The sequence below is a fragment of the Poecilia latipinna genome, unplaced genomic scaffold, assembly GCF_001443285.1.
Source record: "Poecilia latipinna isolate Pla-1442-1.1 unplaced genomic scaffold, P_latipinna-1.0 Scaffold4224, whole genome shotgun sequence".
Lineage (NCBI taxonomy): Eukaryota > Metazoa > Chordata > Actinopteri > Cyprinodontiformes > Poeciliidae > Poecilia > Poecilia latipinna.
In genome coordinates this window covers 5,517-24,905 of record NW_015116840.1, presented here as the reverse complement: position 1 = coordinate 24,905, position 19,389 = coordinate 5,517, and the positions used below count along the sequence as shown (strand labels likewise).

The window sequence follows — 19,389 nt, the reverse complement described above, 5'->3', positions numbered from 1 at the left end:
AAAGAAATTTTAGCTATGCTGACCAACTGGAGCCAATATGAAACAGTTGTTTACACTTCTCAGCCTGGAAGGGGTTGAAAAGCCAGTTTGAAAGCTTTGGGACTCTAGTAAACCAGAGTCAGAGCCATACAGGGGCCATTGATGTTAAAAACATGTATGGATAATAAACGTTTCAATTATTGGACTGGCCTAACAACATCACTCCAGTAGGAGTGATGTCAAATTTGATTGGATTGGACAATAGCACAGCAATGATTTATCCTGGAATTCATAAAAGACAAACACCTAAACCACAACAGGGCTCGCTTTACTCAGTTAATGTCAGTGTTCATGATTCAGCAGCAAGAATAGTATCATGGGACAGTTCCAAGTCTAAAATCACTAGTGACTCAAAAGAACACCCTGTCCCATTGCGCATATGCTAAAAAAACATCTGATGATCTTTGGGGACATATTCAGGGGACTGACGAGACAAAAGTGGGATTCTTTAGAAGGTTCTGTCCTGTCGGGTTGTGTACAACTGAAACATCCATCCATTTTCAATACCTGCTCAACAATCCAGGGTTGCACTGGGTACACCATGAACAGTACACCAGTCTATCACGAAGCAACAGATCGACTCACAGCACCAACAGCCATAGACAACATGTATGGTTAAGCATGCAGAATCCACACAAAGAAGAAGCCAGGATCTTCTTTCACCAGGGGAGCAGTGCCATGAACTGCACCACCACAAAGTTCCCAAACTAAAAAGATTTATGAGAAACAGCATCATACATGCAGTCAAACATGGTGGCAGAACCTGGAATACCTGCAGCAAATCCTAAAACAGAATGTCCGACCCTCAGTTTACGACTATGAAAGGCACTTTGGTTAACTGACTCAGGCTATGTACATATGTACATTACATGACACTTTTTACCAGTAGACCACTTTCTACTAGTGTAGTTCAGGTTGTATGATCCATTTGTTTCAGAAAGTATTACACTTTTTAAACCACACAGCTTTACCGTGTGGAGCAGCTTTTACCATCTTTAGTTTGAGAGTTAAAACTTAAAAAAAGCTACGAAACGTTGCACTAAGTTTCTCTCGAGTGGAAGATCTGTGCCTTTCGTGTTCCAGGTAGTGTTACACATGCATGACTCAGTCTGTCTGTGATGTTGAACCCAGAGGTGTGTGTCATTCCACCAAATCTAGGAAGCTGACAACTTCCAAGGAGAGGTGAGAGGGCATTCTGTGGAGGCAAAGCAACAACTACAGCTTACACTGGGGGATGAATCATCAGCTGTGACAAAAAGCCCATAAACTCTGTGCTGGTTGAGTCTCAGGATGAGTCAGTGAGTTTCATTATGAGGAATTCTATGATGGCAGAGGCTTCAGGATATAACTATAACTTAACACCCTTCAGTTTTTACCTTGTGTAGCCACTTTAAGACAAATCAGGACGAAAGAGTGACGTTAGTAACTTTGACACTAATGTCTTCAACTACCATCCGAACAGAGAAAGCAGATGTCAGATTATCCTACCAAAGCAAGATGAAAATAATTTATATTCTAAACCAACTGATCTGATGTTTCTTGTTCTCCTCTCAGCTCCTGTGCACGGTGGTGGCTGACATCTCAGCCCGAGCTTTGACCACATCCACCGCAGACGACCAGCCCCTCCTCTCTCCACGCCACTATCAGCACACAGACCGGGACTCTGGCACCCAGCTGGTCTGTGACAAGTGCCCAGCAGGCACCTACGTCTCCGTCCACTGCTCTCCGACAACAGTGAGGGAGTGCAGCCCCTGCCCCAGTGGCACCTTCACACGGGGCGAGAACGGCGTCCAGCAATGCCACCGCTGTCGGGCTCCGTGTCCCGCAGGCTTCATCGAGAAGGCGCCGTGCATGGCCACCCAGGACCGAGTCTGCACCTGTCCGCCCAACACATTCCTGTTGAAGAGCGGTGGTCTGGAGTGCAAGCCCCACTCCCTGTGCCCACCCGGGACCCGGGTGAAAAGGCGCGGCAACGAAAAGGAAGACGTTCTCTGCAAGCCGTGCACGAAGGGCACGTTTTCTCAGGTGGAATCCAGCGCCATGAGTTGCAGAAATCACACAGACTGCAAAGCTCTGGCAAGGCTGCTGTTGACACCAGGGACAAGACAAACGGATAACGTGTGTGGACCCCCTTCTGCCACTTTGTCATCTGTCCCCCCGACCACTCCACTGGGGCCTGCACAGGCTGTGTTTGTTCAGGAGACGATGATGTCATCGGTCTCCCCATCATTGAATGGGCATGAACGTAAAGGTGAGGCGGCCATCATGCACTTCTCTTTTGTTGAGAAGAATTCCTATTCAGATTAACTTCCTGTTTTTTTTTGTTGTTGTTTTTTTGTTTTTTTTGTCTCAGTAAAATCAAATCCCTAGAGGAGAAATGACATGAAACATAAGTGACTGCATTTGCTAAGAAAACTTGTTTGAAGAATTAAAAGTGTGGAAGTTTTAAGGTTCACTTACCACTAAGAAAATGACCACAAACAGTGGAGTGTTTTAGTTCAAAGCCTATTTATGTTAAAATGGCCCAGTCAAAGTCTAAACCTGAAAATGAAAAACTGCAACGAGACTTGGAAATAGACTCTTGCGTATTCTCTACATAATCGTTGGCTGACATGAAGCTATTTTGAAAAGAAAAACCTTCCGTGTCCAAATGTGAACCAGTAGCGACATTCCAGCAAGTGCCGACAGCTGTTGCTGGAGTTAAAGCTGACTTTACAAAGTCTTGACTTAGGAAGGGCTTCATAAAAATGTATGTCACATTTTTGTTAGTAAAAAAAAGCTTAATACTATAATACTATGTGTGAGCTAATTTGCTATTACATAAAATCCCAGCAAAGCACATTGAGGCCTGTTGTTGCACATGAAGAAATGTGGAAACATTTTGAAAACTGTTACATGGCTGCAGGTTATGTATTTTTTTGAAGTGCTGCATCCTCATTGCACAAATGCCCCCCCCCACCCCTCCACTGTCTCATCCAGGCTAGAATTCTCATAGGTGGGATATCTGTTGGCACGGAAACAGCAGGCTGCCCCTGTATGCCAGGAATGATTGCATTTTCAAGGGGACTCAAGGTTGTTTCTGTCCTCTTGTTTCATCTTTCTTCTTTTCTTTTTCTCCTGTTGGTAGAGAAAAAACCCTCGGTAGTTCCCCTACATTTTCCCGTTGGTTTGCCGGACTCGTCATGTCCTTACCCGTTCTTACGTCATGCTCGTCTGAGCCAGCCAAGCAGTCATTTCTCAGAATCAACCATCCATAACTAGCATACCTCTCCTCCACTAAACCCCCCACAGCCATAATACTGTCACTGCTGTTTGTGTTGGCAGGGGATCGATGGCCTTTGAGCCAGTTAATTTGACACCGTCTGAGCTGTTAGAACCATGGGGGGGGATTGGTGGGGGCTGTTAGCTTACACCTGCTATTTACCGATGGTAGAGGAGGGGGTGGGTGGTCACCCTCATTCAGAAAGGAGAGGAAGATTAGATTGAGTTGTAAAGTTTCTGTAGAGGAAGTCAGTTTGTTCCTTTTTTTTTCTATAACTCAGATAATTGGAGGTTACATCACACATCTCCTAGCAACCAGAAATGTTCAGCAGAGATGTTACATTGATTGTTATATCCACCTTACACAGTGTGGGCTGCAGGCTTTTCCAGGCCCTTTAAGCCAGAGCCGAGACTTTAACTTGGTGATTTCAATTCATTAAATACATGGAATTTAACACGGAAAATTTTTTAAATGCAATTTGGTCGTTTACGTACAAAAGCCCAGAGGAGGAACCTTTGTATTGTGTTTCTGGTACGCCTGTAAATCTAACGCACAAGCAACATTTGCAAACAACACTGACGGACGACAAAGCTGCTTCTCTTGGCCTTCTGGAGGTTAACAATATTTTCAAAAAACAATCTGATTGGACTCTGGAAATGTTGTGCTAAAAACAATTAGCTTATCAGTGAATCTTTTGTAGCTTAAAATAGTGTTAGAACAAGTAAAAGTCGAAACATGATTGGTGCCTCCAACGTCCTGTCTGTCTAAATAATCAGCTCCAGTAACATTAAAAAAACCAAAGTATGCAGTTGATTTTTCAGTATTAAAGTTTAATACTGAAAAATCAACTGTAATTTTCATAGTGGCAGATTAAAGAAAAGTAAGAAAGAAAAAGATATGCGCTTTGGCCGCTCCAAATTAAATTGTTGATGAGATTTGTTTGTTCAACCCATCATAGATGAATTTATTAGATTGATTTACTGCTTAAATATATATCCAAGCTGATCTTTTTACACTATAGAATGATTATGCAACTAACTTCCATAACTTTTAAAAACTTGCATTAGATGCATTTTAAATGAATTTTCTCTAGTCCACTTGGAGTCAAACTGTTATATACATGACACTTTCAGTCACATTTAGACATATGTACATGCTCAGCATGTACGCTTCTGCCTGTCAACTATAAATGCCCGCAGCATAACAAATAACTCATGATAATAATAATAGCAATACATCAATACCAAGCCAAAGGTATTTTTTATTGACATATTTATGTGGTTAGCCCTGAAAACTAATTGGATTACTGTCAGTAGACTCAATTTGGACTAAAAGCTCTTAGCTTTGTCCTTTGAGACTCATAAATCTGGAGCCAAGCAGTTGTCCAATAAATAGAAATTACTTAGTTTTACACTGCTGGCACAATTAATGCAAAGTTCTCCATTATGGGACATCTGCCACACTGGTTTTCACTTCAACTTCTTTTGATTGAGTTGATACTTTTTTTCTTACAGTTTTTGGTTAGGAAGATAATCAAGCCACATAACCTGTCATACATTTGACAGCTACATATTCAGAAGCGTGTATGTATAAAGCCAAAGACTCTGAAATGCCCCAACACCTTCTGTTTCCCTGTGTTTGTCACTGAGCGCTTTCTCTCCCTGCTTTAGAGTTCTGGTCAAAATGTCACTTTTAATTTATGGATTAGAGTCACACCTGGGCAATGTTCTGCTGATGAGAGGATAAATAGGATTATTACACATCTGAATGACAATTTAGAGATTATGCAACTCAGCTCCCATCATCATTAGGGGTGCTGAAGCACAGAAAGCAGCAGGGAGGTGCTGGAGATTGCATCGATAATCAATGGCAGGAAGTGACGCACTGACATTGACAAACCACTTTTTCTTTTCCATGCCTGGAGAACACTAACTCTGCAGCTGTTGTTAGTGTTGGGTGCAACACACCACCCTAACTGCCCCTCACCTAACTGATGAGTCCAGCACTGACTGTGAAGTGTCGGTCAGGACGACTTTTCAAACTGTTCCTTCGGCTGAGTCGAATCCTGATTAGGTGTCCCCTGGCTTCAATTTAATCAACAAGCAGACTGTGGTGTGAGCAATTTTGGACTTCATCTGCTGTGTGATTACCAGCCGGGGCACATTGGGGCTGGAGCAAAGCAGTGGGAGCAGACAGAGATTAAGGGTCCTTGCAGTCCAGGGAACCCAGCTGCAGCTTGATGGTTCATATTTTGTGTGACGCGTGTGTTTTGTTGTCTCCAAATTTAACTTCTGGGGACAAGCTAATTGGCATTACAGTTATCTTTTTCTTTTTTTTAGTTTTTTACTCTGCAGTGATGGTACAAATTTGAAATCATTCTCTTGCAAAGCCTGAAATGTACACTCAGTAGCCACAGGGTATCATCCTGCCGCACTAAAGGAACTCAATGCATTGATGCACCTCAATTCGAACATCAGAACGAAAAAAAAAGAGGTTTCAATTGACTCAATGTGGCATAGTTTCCTGCTTTGAGGAGACGATGAGCAAAATTTGTTTAAATAGCAGAAAGACAGCAGTAGTTTAAATGACCACTATTGAAACCAAGCTATGTGGAACCATCTCTGAACATACAATATGTAGACCTTTTGAAGCAAGTTGCAACTTGCACCGGTTAATTTTAGGAGCTTGGGGCAAAAAAATAATAATCAGGCTTCCCAAAACTGGACAACAGGAGATTGGAAAAAGTTCTTCTTTCTCAATTGTTGCTAAGGGTTGCTTTATACCAATCAAACGTCACTTAAGCACAACACCCTACCTGAGTATTTTTATTAACCTGTAGAGTGACACCTTTTCCTGATTAAGTATCAGATATTTCTCCATAGCAGTGGTCTCAAACTCCAGTCCTCAAGGGCTGGTGTCCTGCAACCTCTAGATGTCTCTCTTCTTTTAAGTTTTATTTGTGGTTGACAAAGTTACTTAAGTGCATATACTGCCACTTACTGGACTGGAGTGAAGATGTTCTACACACTGGAATTAAATGGCTGAACTGTGTCACTAGCATGAAGCCAAGCTCTACAGAGCTCTGCTAATGAGCTAATATTGATACCAGCTGGGCTGAAAAGTTGAAAGACACAACTTTTGGAGTTTGAGACCACTGCTCTACAGTCATGTCAGCTAATTGATATCCTCAAAAAATCTAATTAAATTCACTCAATTGGACATATGCTTAACCTAGTCTATTAAAACATAAGATATCGCTATGGAACCCTGATCCATGCGAGCAATCGATGATAACCAAGAGTAAGTTCTATCCAGCACCAGCAGTCTTCCCCTATTGATTGTTTCATTTTTTTTGGGTTACTTTTTTATAAAATATGGCGCTAACCATCTCAACACCTCAGAAGTAGTAGGCTCTTCCTAAGTAAATGCTGCACACAGATAAAGGAGAAAAGAAGCTACCACTGGTTACCATGCTAGTATCCCAGATTGTTTGCTTGGATGAGGATTTCCTCCTGTAATACCTTCTGTTTTCATGATCAGGGCGAGCATATTTCAAATTGAGTGAATTTAATTCCCTATTTCTGTGTCTCTGTTGCTTCTTATCTCTTGTGTACCAGCTCTGTGTTCCTTTTCCTCATCTTATTACTATATCTTTGTCTCCATCAAATCCATTGTCAAACATCACAGATCCCTTGAGCCAGTCAGCAGCCATTCAACTGAGGAAAACTGTAGGCGGGGAAGACGGAGGAGTGGAGTTAATGCTTACCCATTCTGGCGTCCCCACCCCACCAAATCAGGAAGCGTCATGGACTCCCTTGTCAGTGGCTCGAAAGCAAGCCATGGATCTCAAGCAAGAATTGGGCAAGTCTGATGCTGATCCTGAGCCTGGGGCAAATAAACCAAGAATGGAGGGTCCAGTAGGCCCAGAAGTAGTTAGGGTTGGAACAAGCATCAGTAACGTGGTTAACTCGGGGAATGCGGGTGAAGCCTCCAACTACTACAGGCCCAACCGCAGAGGGTCACCAAGGCCGACCATGCACGATCATTTTGACATCAACGAGCACCTGCCCTGGATGATAGTTCTGTTGCTCCTGCTGGTGCTGGTCGTGATCGTGGTGTGCAGCGTCAAGAGGAGCTCTCGGGTGCTGAAGAAGGGCCCCATGCAGGACCCAAGCAGCATCATGGAGAAGGCAATTCACAAGAAGACATCTGGGACTCCAACACAGGTCAGAGAGAAGTGGATCTACTACTACTCCAATGGCCAAGGTAAGCTTGTGACTTCTTCTTTGAGTTTTAGCATTTAGCCTACTGCTTTAACTCTGATGGGTTACTTTTTAGCCATGTATAAATATCTATGTATATGTGTGCCAAACACGGAACAGGTACAAGTAGTTCCCTTTCACATAGTTGGTGCTGATGATGGATAGGAACATGTCTAACAAGTATCAACCACTCCATAGTTGGGACGTTCTCGGAATCTCACCAGTGATGCCTTAATCTGCTTCACAGTTTTAGCTTTCATGAATAAATATTGAATTCTTGCGGCACACTCGCGGTTCCACTCAAGGGTCACGACATGCATCTGCTGATGTGGAACCATCTGTTGATGTGTTTGAACTGCTGTTAGCTTCTAATCCAATCAATTGTACCCCTGAGCACATGTTGTGCAGGGCGGTGGTTACACAAATGAGGACATGACCCTGTTGTACCACCCTTCTGTTGCTGTCCTCTCTCAATGTCTACACGCAGGTTCACTTCCAGATCTCAGTTCTCAAATTTCACCTTAGCATGAACTTTCTTTTCTGCTTCCGTCACCTTCATATCGGTCCTCTTACTCTTTTCTTTTATAAAGAGGTGACCCAAAACTAAGGGACACCTCTCGGTTAATACACTCAGGTTTCCCCTTTGAAAGTTAGTGTGTATGGATGTGTGCGTGTGTGTGTAAGTGTTTGTTGTAGAGATGAAGCTGAGCCACCCGCCTCTCTCACATTGTGCTCCCTCAGTGACAGCCCACAGAGAACTGGAATAATCTGGTTTCAGCTGAACCAGGGTAGTTGTTTGGTTGGCAAGGCACATTATTGGGTCGATCGGGTCTCTTACGGGACAACAAAGAGATATATGGAGAGAAAGCAATGAGGAGAGTACACCAAACAGTACGGTGGCGTGTGTCAGTGTGAGTGTTATTGATGTATGTCAATGAAATTATGTTTCCTTGCTGTAGTTTTGCTTTGCAAGAAGATGTATAAAATTTGAAAAAAAAAAAAAAGACCCAACCAAACACAGTGATAAGAGGACTTCGGTTCCGGTCTTGTGTCTGCTGTGCTGATTGTGTTCAATGGTTTAGAGTTGCTTCTATAGTGCACTGTCAAAATATATGCACAAACCACAAATTTTACCGTCTTCACATTTTATGTGATGGACAAAGTAAAGCATATGTTCGCAGCAGTAGGAAAGTCACATACTCTTGAAAATTTGTTCAAATTAATTCACTTAGCCAGGTCTTTATAAAAACGAATATCTCTGTGACATTGTTTACAATATTATTATTGTTTGAAATAACATCATACACATGGGACCGGCTTCAGAAAAGTTTTCAGTTGCACAAATCCGCCCTTGAACATTGTTTTAAACATGCCAAACCCATAGGGGGCAGCGTAGCACAAAGCTAAAACCTACACCAGCCAATCAGAGTGCTTCAAAACAACAACAACTTCCTGTCAGGAATTAAACATGGTGCCAGGAGGCTCATTTGCGTCGACAGATATGTAGGTTTAACTACTTTTAAATAGCATTTTAGACAATATAGTTATTAAAACACGTGAACTGGGAATCATGCCAAAGCAATAAAGTGAATAAATACAGATTTTTCTCAAATGTAGATGTGGCTGGGTGTGGACATGGCAATATAATAAAAGGAAGTTGACTAATGTCTGAAACACTTTTGAGATTTTTATTTTAAAAATCTATTTAATACACGTTTTCCATTTCACTTCTCAATCAAGCAACAATCTATGTTAGTCTACCTTTTCCAATAGCGATAAAATATGTTGTGTAAAATAGGAAAAAAAATCTGTAAAAATATCAAAAGTACCAAAACCCTTGCAAAGTATCGATCAGTAATATTGAAAGTGTGACCTGATGAAATGTGTTTGTGTCACAATGAAAACTGAGTATTAGCAAAGGAAAAGCTTTGGAGGAATTGTTTTCCACCTCAACCTTTCTCTTTATTGCACTCGTGTGTTTTCCCGATGTGTGTTCTCTCCTGATGAGTAATGCCGTGCCCATATGCATGCACTTATGTGGAGCTATATGTATGCACATGCAACTCAAACAGCTAGTTTACGCTGCTATTTACTCTCTGGAACATAAAACGAAACTGCTTCTTAATCCTTCCAAGGTGCGTGGCTGGCTCCCCTTGAAGGTTGTAATCCACCTTTACTAGAGCAGTTAAAGCAGTCGGGCAATAAAGGCGAAAAGAAGGGGAAATGTTCAAGCATGGATCACACACATGCACCGCTTGGCATTCGCTCAGAGCCGGCCAGGAAATGGTGAAAAATGCTACTTCTCCACAGTAAGGCCAGGCAGGGCTTTCCGGGGCCCCGGGCCAGGTTTGTGTTGCTCTGGTGAGGGTGGAGCCGTCACACAAAAGGAATCACAAAAATGTCTCATAAAGGTTACATTCAAGACGTTTACAAGCCCTGAAACTTTTGAACATTTTCCCTCAACTAAACTCTACGATATGTTAATTTCCTCTGTGTACCTTCCTTATTGTAGCTATATAGTAATAAAAAAGAACATTAATGTTGTCATTTGATTCTCCTCGGGTGTATCTTGAGGCTCCATAGCAACTGGACGAGTGTAGCCATCTAATGCAGAATCTGTTTGGTTGATGATTGATTAAAAGGTAGTCGCATGAAGTTAGATTTTCAAATTATATTCAAAATCACTTTTGTAAACGTTTTTGCTCAATTAACTCGTTATGTGCTTTACTGAAGGGATAGTACTTACGGGTTTTTGATTTGAACAAAAATGAAATTTTGCAACAAATTGATTATATTTGACACTTTATTTTGACCCCAAATCACAACTATCCTTGATTTCCAAACTTTTTTAGACATTGTGATAAACACTGAACAAATTATCTTCGGCAAATTTGATAACCTACTGAACTTGTAACAGCCCTGGCTATCTTGCTAACATGAATGAAAAAAAAGTGATAAAAATAATAATTTGAGTGTGTTTATGGTTGAGTGAAAATTCTGAAAATTCAAAGCCAAATAAAGGCTGGTTTAAGTGGCCAATGGCAATTGCAGTGTAACTACAGATACTGATGGTCATTTAATACGTGGTGTTGTTAATCCAAAGTGCATTGACGTTTGTGTCGCTCTATGTTGTCACGGGAACCATGTAGTTTTCTAGCAACCACTATGTCTGCATATCATTCAGGTGTAGTACAACAGCCTCACCTGAGTGTTTTTCTTGAAAGTAGGATGTGTTCAAACACCAGATGGGAAACTGCTCTGTGCTGGTATAGCATTTTATCAAGTCCATAGGACTCCAAAGCTCATTGACCCATTCATACACATTCACACACCTATGGTGGTAAGCTACTGTTTAGCCACAGCTGCTCTTAGACAGTCTGACAGAAGGGAGGCTCCCGTACAATCAGCATCACCGGATCCTCTAATCACCACCAGCAGGCAAGGCGGGTGAAGTGTCTTTCACCTGTTATTCCTTCTGATGCCCATTATAGTTTCGCCAGAACCCTGGGTGTGTAAACATTGGTCCTGAATGAACTATTCCTTCTGGGTCTTTGCTAGAGAACGCATTTCACATCTTACTTTATGAAAAACACCAGCGGTGTTCGAGGTAGCAGATTAATCCTGGAAGTAAAACTCAGCACAGAGGCACCGTCATACCCTTAGGAGAAGATCAGGTGGGTGTGGTCTTGAGCTGTGTTATTTAAGGCATACAGTTCCAAAGAAAGATATGGAGGGAAACGTGAAGAAAAACAACATTGTACCTGCCCACCATCCTTCCTTGTTAAACATCCACACCTTTAATAATGCCAAGTTCCACATCCAAAGCCAGCGGGGAGCCATGTGTTTGACTACGCGGCTGTGTGCAGTAGCAGGGTGGGCTGGGGTAGCCTGGGACTGATTGCGAAGAGCAGAATTTGAGGGGGTTGTTGCCTGGTTGGAGTTTCGCAGCGCCTGCTGTGCTACCACACAGCTGCACACACATTTCATCAATTTAGTTTTGTGTGTTCCTGAATTAACGGGAGAGGACTATGTCGTGAATAATTCAACTGAATGGTATTTGTTAAGATGCTGACGCCCTGCTTCAAGTCCTGCTACAGACTAGTATGGGGTACGGAGCTGAGGCATCGTTTTGGGTCTGTTTATGTCAGTGTGGGGTTTGAAAAGTTAAAATGTGCTTAAAAAACACTATTTCTGGATAAAAGTCTGTTAATTTGTTTAAAAAGTAGTAGTAACTATACAAAAATGGTGATATAAGTAATTATTAAATACATAGATTGGTACATTAGCAATTTAGCTTGGCATGGTTAGCATGAAGTAGAGACTTTGATTGGGCATGCAAATTTTAGCATGCCCAATCAAAGTCTCTACCTCATGCTAAATTGCTAATGTTGTTAAAATTTTGCAAAACAAAACAAACTAGGCGTGTTTCCACCTACTGGTTTAGACCAAATGCTATGCTACGCAAAGATCTAAACATCTGACATCTAAACATGTCAGATGTTTAGATTATGCGTGGCTGTAATAAACAGGAAGTAGGTTAGCATGGACTTAGCCTGGTCATCGCCTTCTGTACGCAAGTCTGCTCAATTTTAATCTCACTTCCCATCTGGTAGAATTCCAACCGGAAAAGTTGAAGAACAGAAGGAGTTGTGAACGGTGACGTTGATTTTCATTCCTGTTATAGAATTTTATTCTACCTCTAGTTTAAGCAATGACAGTGCAGGAAGTGGATGGCCATGATTCCTAATATAAAATGAATTTGTTCAGGTTGACTCTTCTCTCCTTGTGGTGGAGGACAGTTGTTTGCAGCTTAGATGATTTCCTGAAAGCTTCTTGTTGTCAAACTGATGCAAACTGATGCATTACGTACACCACGGGCAAACGTTAGTGAGTGGCTAAAATAAAACCAGGCTAGCATGGAATGTGTTGCTATCGGGAAAGTTGTAACTGTTATGTCACGTCAACTAATATCGGTGTGGTTACTTGCTGTTCGCAGATGTAGAAAAAGAAATTTTAATGCTCTCCAACAGCGGAAACAGCTGGTAGGTCATGTGAGGTAAATGTTGCTACATCAGAATGTATTTTCTCTTCCGGAAAAGCCAAAAGCCACCACATGCCAGCGTAAAAGACTTTGTTGCAAAATTGAGAAGGTTTTTTCGAATTCTACTGTTTCCATCAAGCTTTCCTAATACGATACTTCAAAAATGTTTCTAAACAGCACTGATAGAAACACATTTAGTGACTCTCACACTGACGTTTTTGCTGTTGCTGTTAGGTTTCTGTGTCCACTTTGCCCTCGACGACCTGTTTTTCTTCCAAACCTCCAGTGAGATTTGATGCATCTTCTATCACAATAATCTGAAACATCTTATCTGCTCATGCCACTGTGAAAGAAAACAACAGATGCTACTGCCAAAAGCCAAAAAATGTGTACCGCCAAGTAGGATGAGTAACATTTTTGCACATTTATGAGTCAAGCGTCGATCTTGAGACCTATGTGTTATTCAGTGCAACAAATATGACAAGATCTGTCTAATTAAGTGCTTCTCATGCGAAAATCACATTTGCTTCGTCGACACACTATTGGATCACTCAGGTTGTCCCATTTAGGCATCCATTTATCACCGTAAACGGCAGATTCTCCATACAGTTAACACACAAACACATTATTCAGCACAAGCCTCAACTAAACTCAGTTTTCCTACTTACCAAACTAACACATCTGCAGTCTGACACACTGAATTTTCACGTGACTTATATAGGTCATTTAAATGAGTCCAGCTTGCTGTAGCTAGTGAAGTATGCGGAACAGGGGGGGATTTCTTTTTTGCCGCAGTGTGTGGAGGCCAGTGAGGCAGATATGACTCGACAGGCTCTCTGCCCAAAAGGCCGGCACGCGAGCTCCTCTGACCCGATGAAATATCAGCAGTATCATCTGGAGCAGAAGTAGTGGAGTGTGTGTTGCTGTGTGTGCTTTAGCTTGAAGCCATCTGGGACATAGATACACTGCTTATTGAGGTCAAATAAAACGGATGATATTGTTGAATTCTTGTAAATCATTAGTTCTGTGCATTTTTGTTTCTTCTTTGCAACAACTCAGGAATATAGTTTAGCTAGTTTGGGACCTAAATCTGTAATTTATGTTTATATTTGGAACAGTTGTGATTTCATTTGGTTTTAAGGTGATTCTTCTAAAATGTTTTTGAGCGTTTTGGGAATCAGATTAAGTGAACTTTGCTTACATCTGAGTTGTAAGAAATTATCGGTTAATGTGGGTCTTCAGTTTGGCAAGATAAAACTGGCATATGATGTTTAAAGAATCAGGTCAAATCCAATCGAACTTTAGTTTGTTTGCCTAGGTATGAATTTTTGTTTGTTTGTTTGTTTGTTTGGGGAGGTATGAATGTCCAATCGAACTGTGATGTGGACCAAAAACGTAAACTCTGGTACAAACCTCGGTATCGGTTCGGTTACAGGGAACTCCAGCACGGGTCGCAAGAAATAGCTCGTGATCTTTTACTAATGACAAAAGAGAAATCCTACAACCACTAAAATCTGATGCCACTCCATTTTTGTTTACATTTTGTGAAGAATGAAGTTGCACTCTGTGTCTTCTTCAGAGGTTCTGAGGTCATTCTTTTCAGTAGTTTTTGGTGCAGCGCCACCACAGGCCAGAAGGTGGAACAGCTTTTTTAAAGTCTTTGTCTTGTTTGACGCAGTGCAGTGTGAAAACGAACAGCAGCAACCGAAATCAGTTCAATTCTGGTCCCCAATCGAAGCGAGTCCAATGAGTATCTGGTGTAAAAACAGCCAGGAACAAACCACCTGTTGCCACCCACGGCCTTTTCTTGGAATATTTTTGTTTTGCCACATAAAAGACCGTGACAGCTTAAACCTGGGTTAAATCTTGATGCTAAAGCTAGATTTGAGCTGAGGAAAAACAGTCTTGGATGTATTTTTTGGTTGCCTCTCTAAACTTACATACCTCACATATACATAAAGACTTCCCTCTTGATTTTTGCGTTCATTAATTTCTGTGTTCATACAGTTAGGACATACATGTGATTCCTCATATGTGTCACACCCTGAGTCACGACTACGAGCTTACAGCAGTCTGATCTCTCCTCTCTAGTCTGAGCGCCTCATCCTGGATTTATGCACTTATCATGTTTGCTGCCGCAGACGGTAATCAGGGATCAACTTGATGCTCATCAAAACTGGAGAAACGCCGTGCCGTGTTGAGCCTTTCTGGATGAAATGTGTTTTCAATGAATACACAGCATTTCTTCTTCCTCGTAGGCGAGCAGCCACATCTAAACCCCGCACCAGGAAGTGCGACGCACCGTGGAGACGTGCTGTCTGGCAATCTAATGGCCAGCTCTGGGTTTGGTGGTTGCCAGAAACATAGTGTTTGTTTTCAGGGTGTGCAAGTACGGTGGGTGTGTGTGTGGCTGCGTTTTGTCCGGCAGCATATCAATTTCAGTTCAGACAATTTTATTCTCTGGTCGGATGATTTAGCGATGGCCCGTTCCTGTACCAGACCGCACACAGACAGAGGAGCTCAATTTTATGGAATAAGACACAGTATCTGTCTCATGCCATTCTGTCATGACATATTTACAGCTTCAACAGATATGTGAAAAAATATGTTGTATCAATGTGACATCCTGCAGCTTTAAATGTATTTTCTTAACCTGAAAATATGTCTTTGTTTAATAAGGTTAACAGAATCCCTGTAATCTTGGCTAATAACTAACCACCCAGATGTCGAAGTTAAATAAAACAAAGGGAGCTTCAGATAAGCAAGAATTTGTGTTTCCAGCACCTGGATGACAGGTTTTGAGGAAGTTCCAACCTGAGGAGACGGAGAAAGGTTTCAGGGTTTTTGGACTCAGTCGGCTTTTATCTGACAGTTTGTAGATAGCAAAGGGGAAGACGGAGACAGGGAGGACACACAGCTTATGGACTCTGCTGGGAGTTGAACCTTAGATATCACCGTAGTGGAATGATAACCTCTGCGTACGGTGGGAAATTGCTTGTACTTGTCTAGTTTCTGCCACTTTCTGCATTGCTGGTTGGTTGAATAACAACAACGGAGCAAATACAACACTCCTTTCTGTCAAAGCCACACATTTCAAAACGAGACATTCCTTACGTTAAATAAAGACAATCACACACGTAGCACGTGAACAGCTTATTTTCATCCGTCCGCATACGACCTTTGACCTAATGTGCTCGCTGTAGACGGAGCACAATGAGCTCATGTTTCTGCCGTCAACGGGCCTCGGTTCCCGTAACGGCGCGTGTTGAGATCTCAAGGAAGAAAGAACACATTCTTGTGAAAAGCGCTTCGAATTAATAAACCTTGACTTGGTTCTGAGAATGCCAGGCTTTCATCCTGGTAACTATGTCTCAAAATGGTCAGAAGTCCAGCTGAACAGTTCTCACAGTCTTTCTCTTCGCAACTGAAACAACAGTGTATCAAAATATTGATCCCTTTTTTTTTCTTGTGAAAGCAAGAAAAAGTGGTTTGACAGCTTTCTGCTGAAGCCGCGTCTTCTGTGGTGCAAAATGTTGCATTTTACACTGGAGTATGGATGACCCATAGAAGAAATATCTCAGTTTTACCAGCAATCTACCAGGATACCCTTGTCCATGTTGCGATTCAAAATAAATAGCTGATGCATGAAAACAAAAAGCTGAGTTAGAGTTGGCGTTAAATGACTTCCTCAAAATGTAAAAGTGAATTGAATCGTTGTTGAGTCAGCGTTTCAAACTTGCAGATTGTGAGATTTATTGGAACTAAAGTGCCAAGACAAGTTTATTTGTGTAGCACATTTCAGCAACCAGGCAATTCAAAGTGCTCTTTACATGACAGCATGGTACAGGCATAATAAAGAAAAGTAATGAAATGTTGGAATACAGACTAAAATTAATGATGTCTGAGTTATTACTAGTCAAAGGCAACGCTTGATTTAAAGGAACTCTGTGTTTTCAGCATTTATGTCATTTTCTGGAAGTTTGCTCCACATTAGAGGAGCATAAAAACTTAATGGTTGTTCTCCATGTTTGGTTCTGATTCGGATTTGATGATTTATGTACCAGCAGAAGTATTTTAAAGTCTGTTCTCTGAGCTCCAGGGAGCCAGTGGAAGGACTTTAGAACTGGGGCGATGAGCTGTTTTCCTAGTTTTAGAGCAACAGTGTTCTGGAGCAACTTAATTTGTAATTTACCCTTTTTACGCAGATCTGTGAAAACACTGCTGCAGTAATCAATGTGACTAAGGTGAAACACATTGATGAATCTCTTTAGCTCTCGCTGAGACATTAGTCCTTTGATCCTACAAAATGTTTTTCTGGTGATAGAAGGCCGACTTTGTTACTGTCTTTATGTGAGTCTGAAGGTTGAGGTCTGAGTTCATCACTACGCCCAGATTTCATTCTGATCACTAGATCAGAGTCCTGATTGCTCCCTTTTACTCCAAAGACAATAACTTCATTTTTGTTTCTGTTCAGCTGGAGAAAGTTATGGCACATCCACACATTTATTTGTTCTAAGCATCTGTTCAGTGCTTCAAAGGGTTAATCGTCACGTGGTGACATTGAGATGCATGGCTGTATATAATCTGCATGGTTATGATAACCTATTTTATGATATGCTATAATCTGAAATAGAGTGAACTTGTATATATCAAATAGAAAGGACCCCAGGATGGGACCTTGCGGTACTCCATATGTGATTTTTATCACATTTTATGAAAAGTTGGCAGACCAACCTTCAGATAATGTAAACATATAAGCATGGAGTTACATAACTCACTCTGACCCCTGCATGTCTGTCTTGTACCCTTGTCTAAACTCATGAATTGTCTCCCAGCCCAAGCTGAGATGGACTGATGTCACTTGGCTGGTTGTTCCAGGCTCCACAAAGCAGCCTCAGTCTCATTGAAGACATTACACAATTCTGTACCAGTTCACTGACCTTCAAAAAGATAGAGTGCCAGTTTAGATGTTTTCAATGGGCAGCTGGTTCTGAAACTCTTGTCACAAATCCACTTTCTGTCCTGTTCTATCTTTGTAGGTCATTTACAGAGAGCAGCCATGTATTTCTTACACATTTAAGATCCAGTAAATTGTCATTGTAGGAACTTTTACATCCATTAATGGGTCATTCTTTCAACACGTGTCCATCTGTATGTGCTTCTGCTCAGGCGTGGACATCCTGAAGTTGGTGGCGGCCCAGGTGGGCAACCAGTGGGTGGACATCTATCAGTCTCTGGCCAACGCCACCGAACGTGAGGTGGCCGCCTTCTCAAATGGCTACTCCTCCGATCACGAGCGAGCGTACGCCGCGCTGCAGCACTGGACCATCCGAGACAGCGGGGCCAACCTGGCCAAGCTGATCAACGCCCTGCACCGGCTGCGCCGCATCGACGTGGTGGAGAAGATCCGCTGTGTCATGGAGGACAACCCGCAGGTATGCTTCTGTGCGCATTCCACCTCCACCCTGACTCGAAACGCTCCAAACCAGTTTGTTCTGGATGTCGGAAGAAAAAAAACAAAAAACAATATGTGTGACCTTTGCTCGTATCAGGTTTTTTCCATTAAGGGCTCTATCAACATCAGGCGCACATGTTCTGGTACACACTGTTCTCCGCATGTCTGTTTTACTGAAATCTAATCTGGGAGGCAAGATTTCTCTGATTTTTCCCTCTGAAGCCAGTCCCGGAGGCTCAGCTGCATTCCCCACATTAAAGTACCACTTCACTTTCAGAAGATGATTTGATGTTTCAGCGCTAATTGCAGCCTGTGTTGCAGCATTCTCCAAAGTTTAGGGGAAAATAAAAAGAGAGATAAGGAGTCTTTAATACGAGTTTGGTTCAGGATTCTATGTGCACATGTTCCGGTAGGACGCCACTTGTTACATGCATACTTTAATAAAACTCGAGGAGTTTTGACCTTGCACTGCAATCCCTTACGGACATTTTGGATCATTCATCACCGTTTACTTAGCTTCTCTCCTTTCCTTTCCTGTCCTTCTGCTCTTGTTTCAACAATTTGTATTGAATCAGTGCTCTTGACCACACTCTCCAAGGTCAGGGCTGCACATTAAGCACACCAGCCAGATTCATGTGTTTTTTCATTTCTGCTTTATTATTATCCGATAACCTCAAGACAAAGAGTGATCCTGCAGAAGGTGCAGGTTATTAAAACTGTGTAGAACGGAACTGGCTGGCAAAAAGGCAGTGAGGTGGTGTGGGTCTTGAACCAACATTGGGAAACTGTCAGTTTAATTCTGGTTTTACTTTTCTCACTGAGAACTTAACCAAGCCTGGTGCGCGGTGCTATATGGCTACCAGAAGAGAAGAGCTAAACAAACTTCTCTACTTTGTTAACATAAGATTCCACGTCACGCAAGAAGATAATAAGTTCCTGAAAACTAAGGATGCACCAAGAGGGAAGTGTGGGCCAATATCAATATCCATGACCAAAATGGCTCTTATGGCTGGTAACTGATATTTATTGATATTGTATATATTACATTCATTTCACTATGCTTTTGACACTTAGAAAAAAACACCCAACCCACTAACCAACCTCATCCTCTCCCCGTCCAGAAACAAACAGCACCAAGATGGAAATAAATAGTTTTATTCATCAGACCGACAGCCATATATTAAAAAATGACTAATATCAGCCGATACCGATGTTATTGCCAATATATCAGTCATCCTACTGAAAACCTTTAGCTAACGTTTTTCAATGCAGATTGTTCTTTGTAGATGCTGTAAAGCTTTAGAAGTATGGCCATTTATCATACCGTTTA

At 41.8% G+C, this 19,389-nt stretch overlaps 1 protein-coding gene across 1 annotated transcript; it reads left to right on the top strand.

Annotated features, from left to right (window-relative positions):
• Positions 1–1,572: 1,572 nt before the first annotated feature.
• On the top strand, positions 1,573–18,222 carry LOC106942368 (tumor necrosis factor receptor superfamily member 21-like; the record flags this gene model as incomplete). The annotated part of the gene is made up of 3 exons (XM_015025635.1): positions 1,573–2,290; positions 6,989–7,567; positions 17,774–18,222. Coding segments are annotated over 3 exons (1,746 nt in total), but the record flags the coding sequence as incomplete, so codon positions are not given.
• Positions 18,223–19,389: the final 1,167 nt, after the last annotated feature.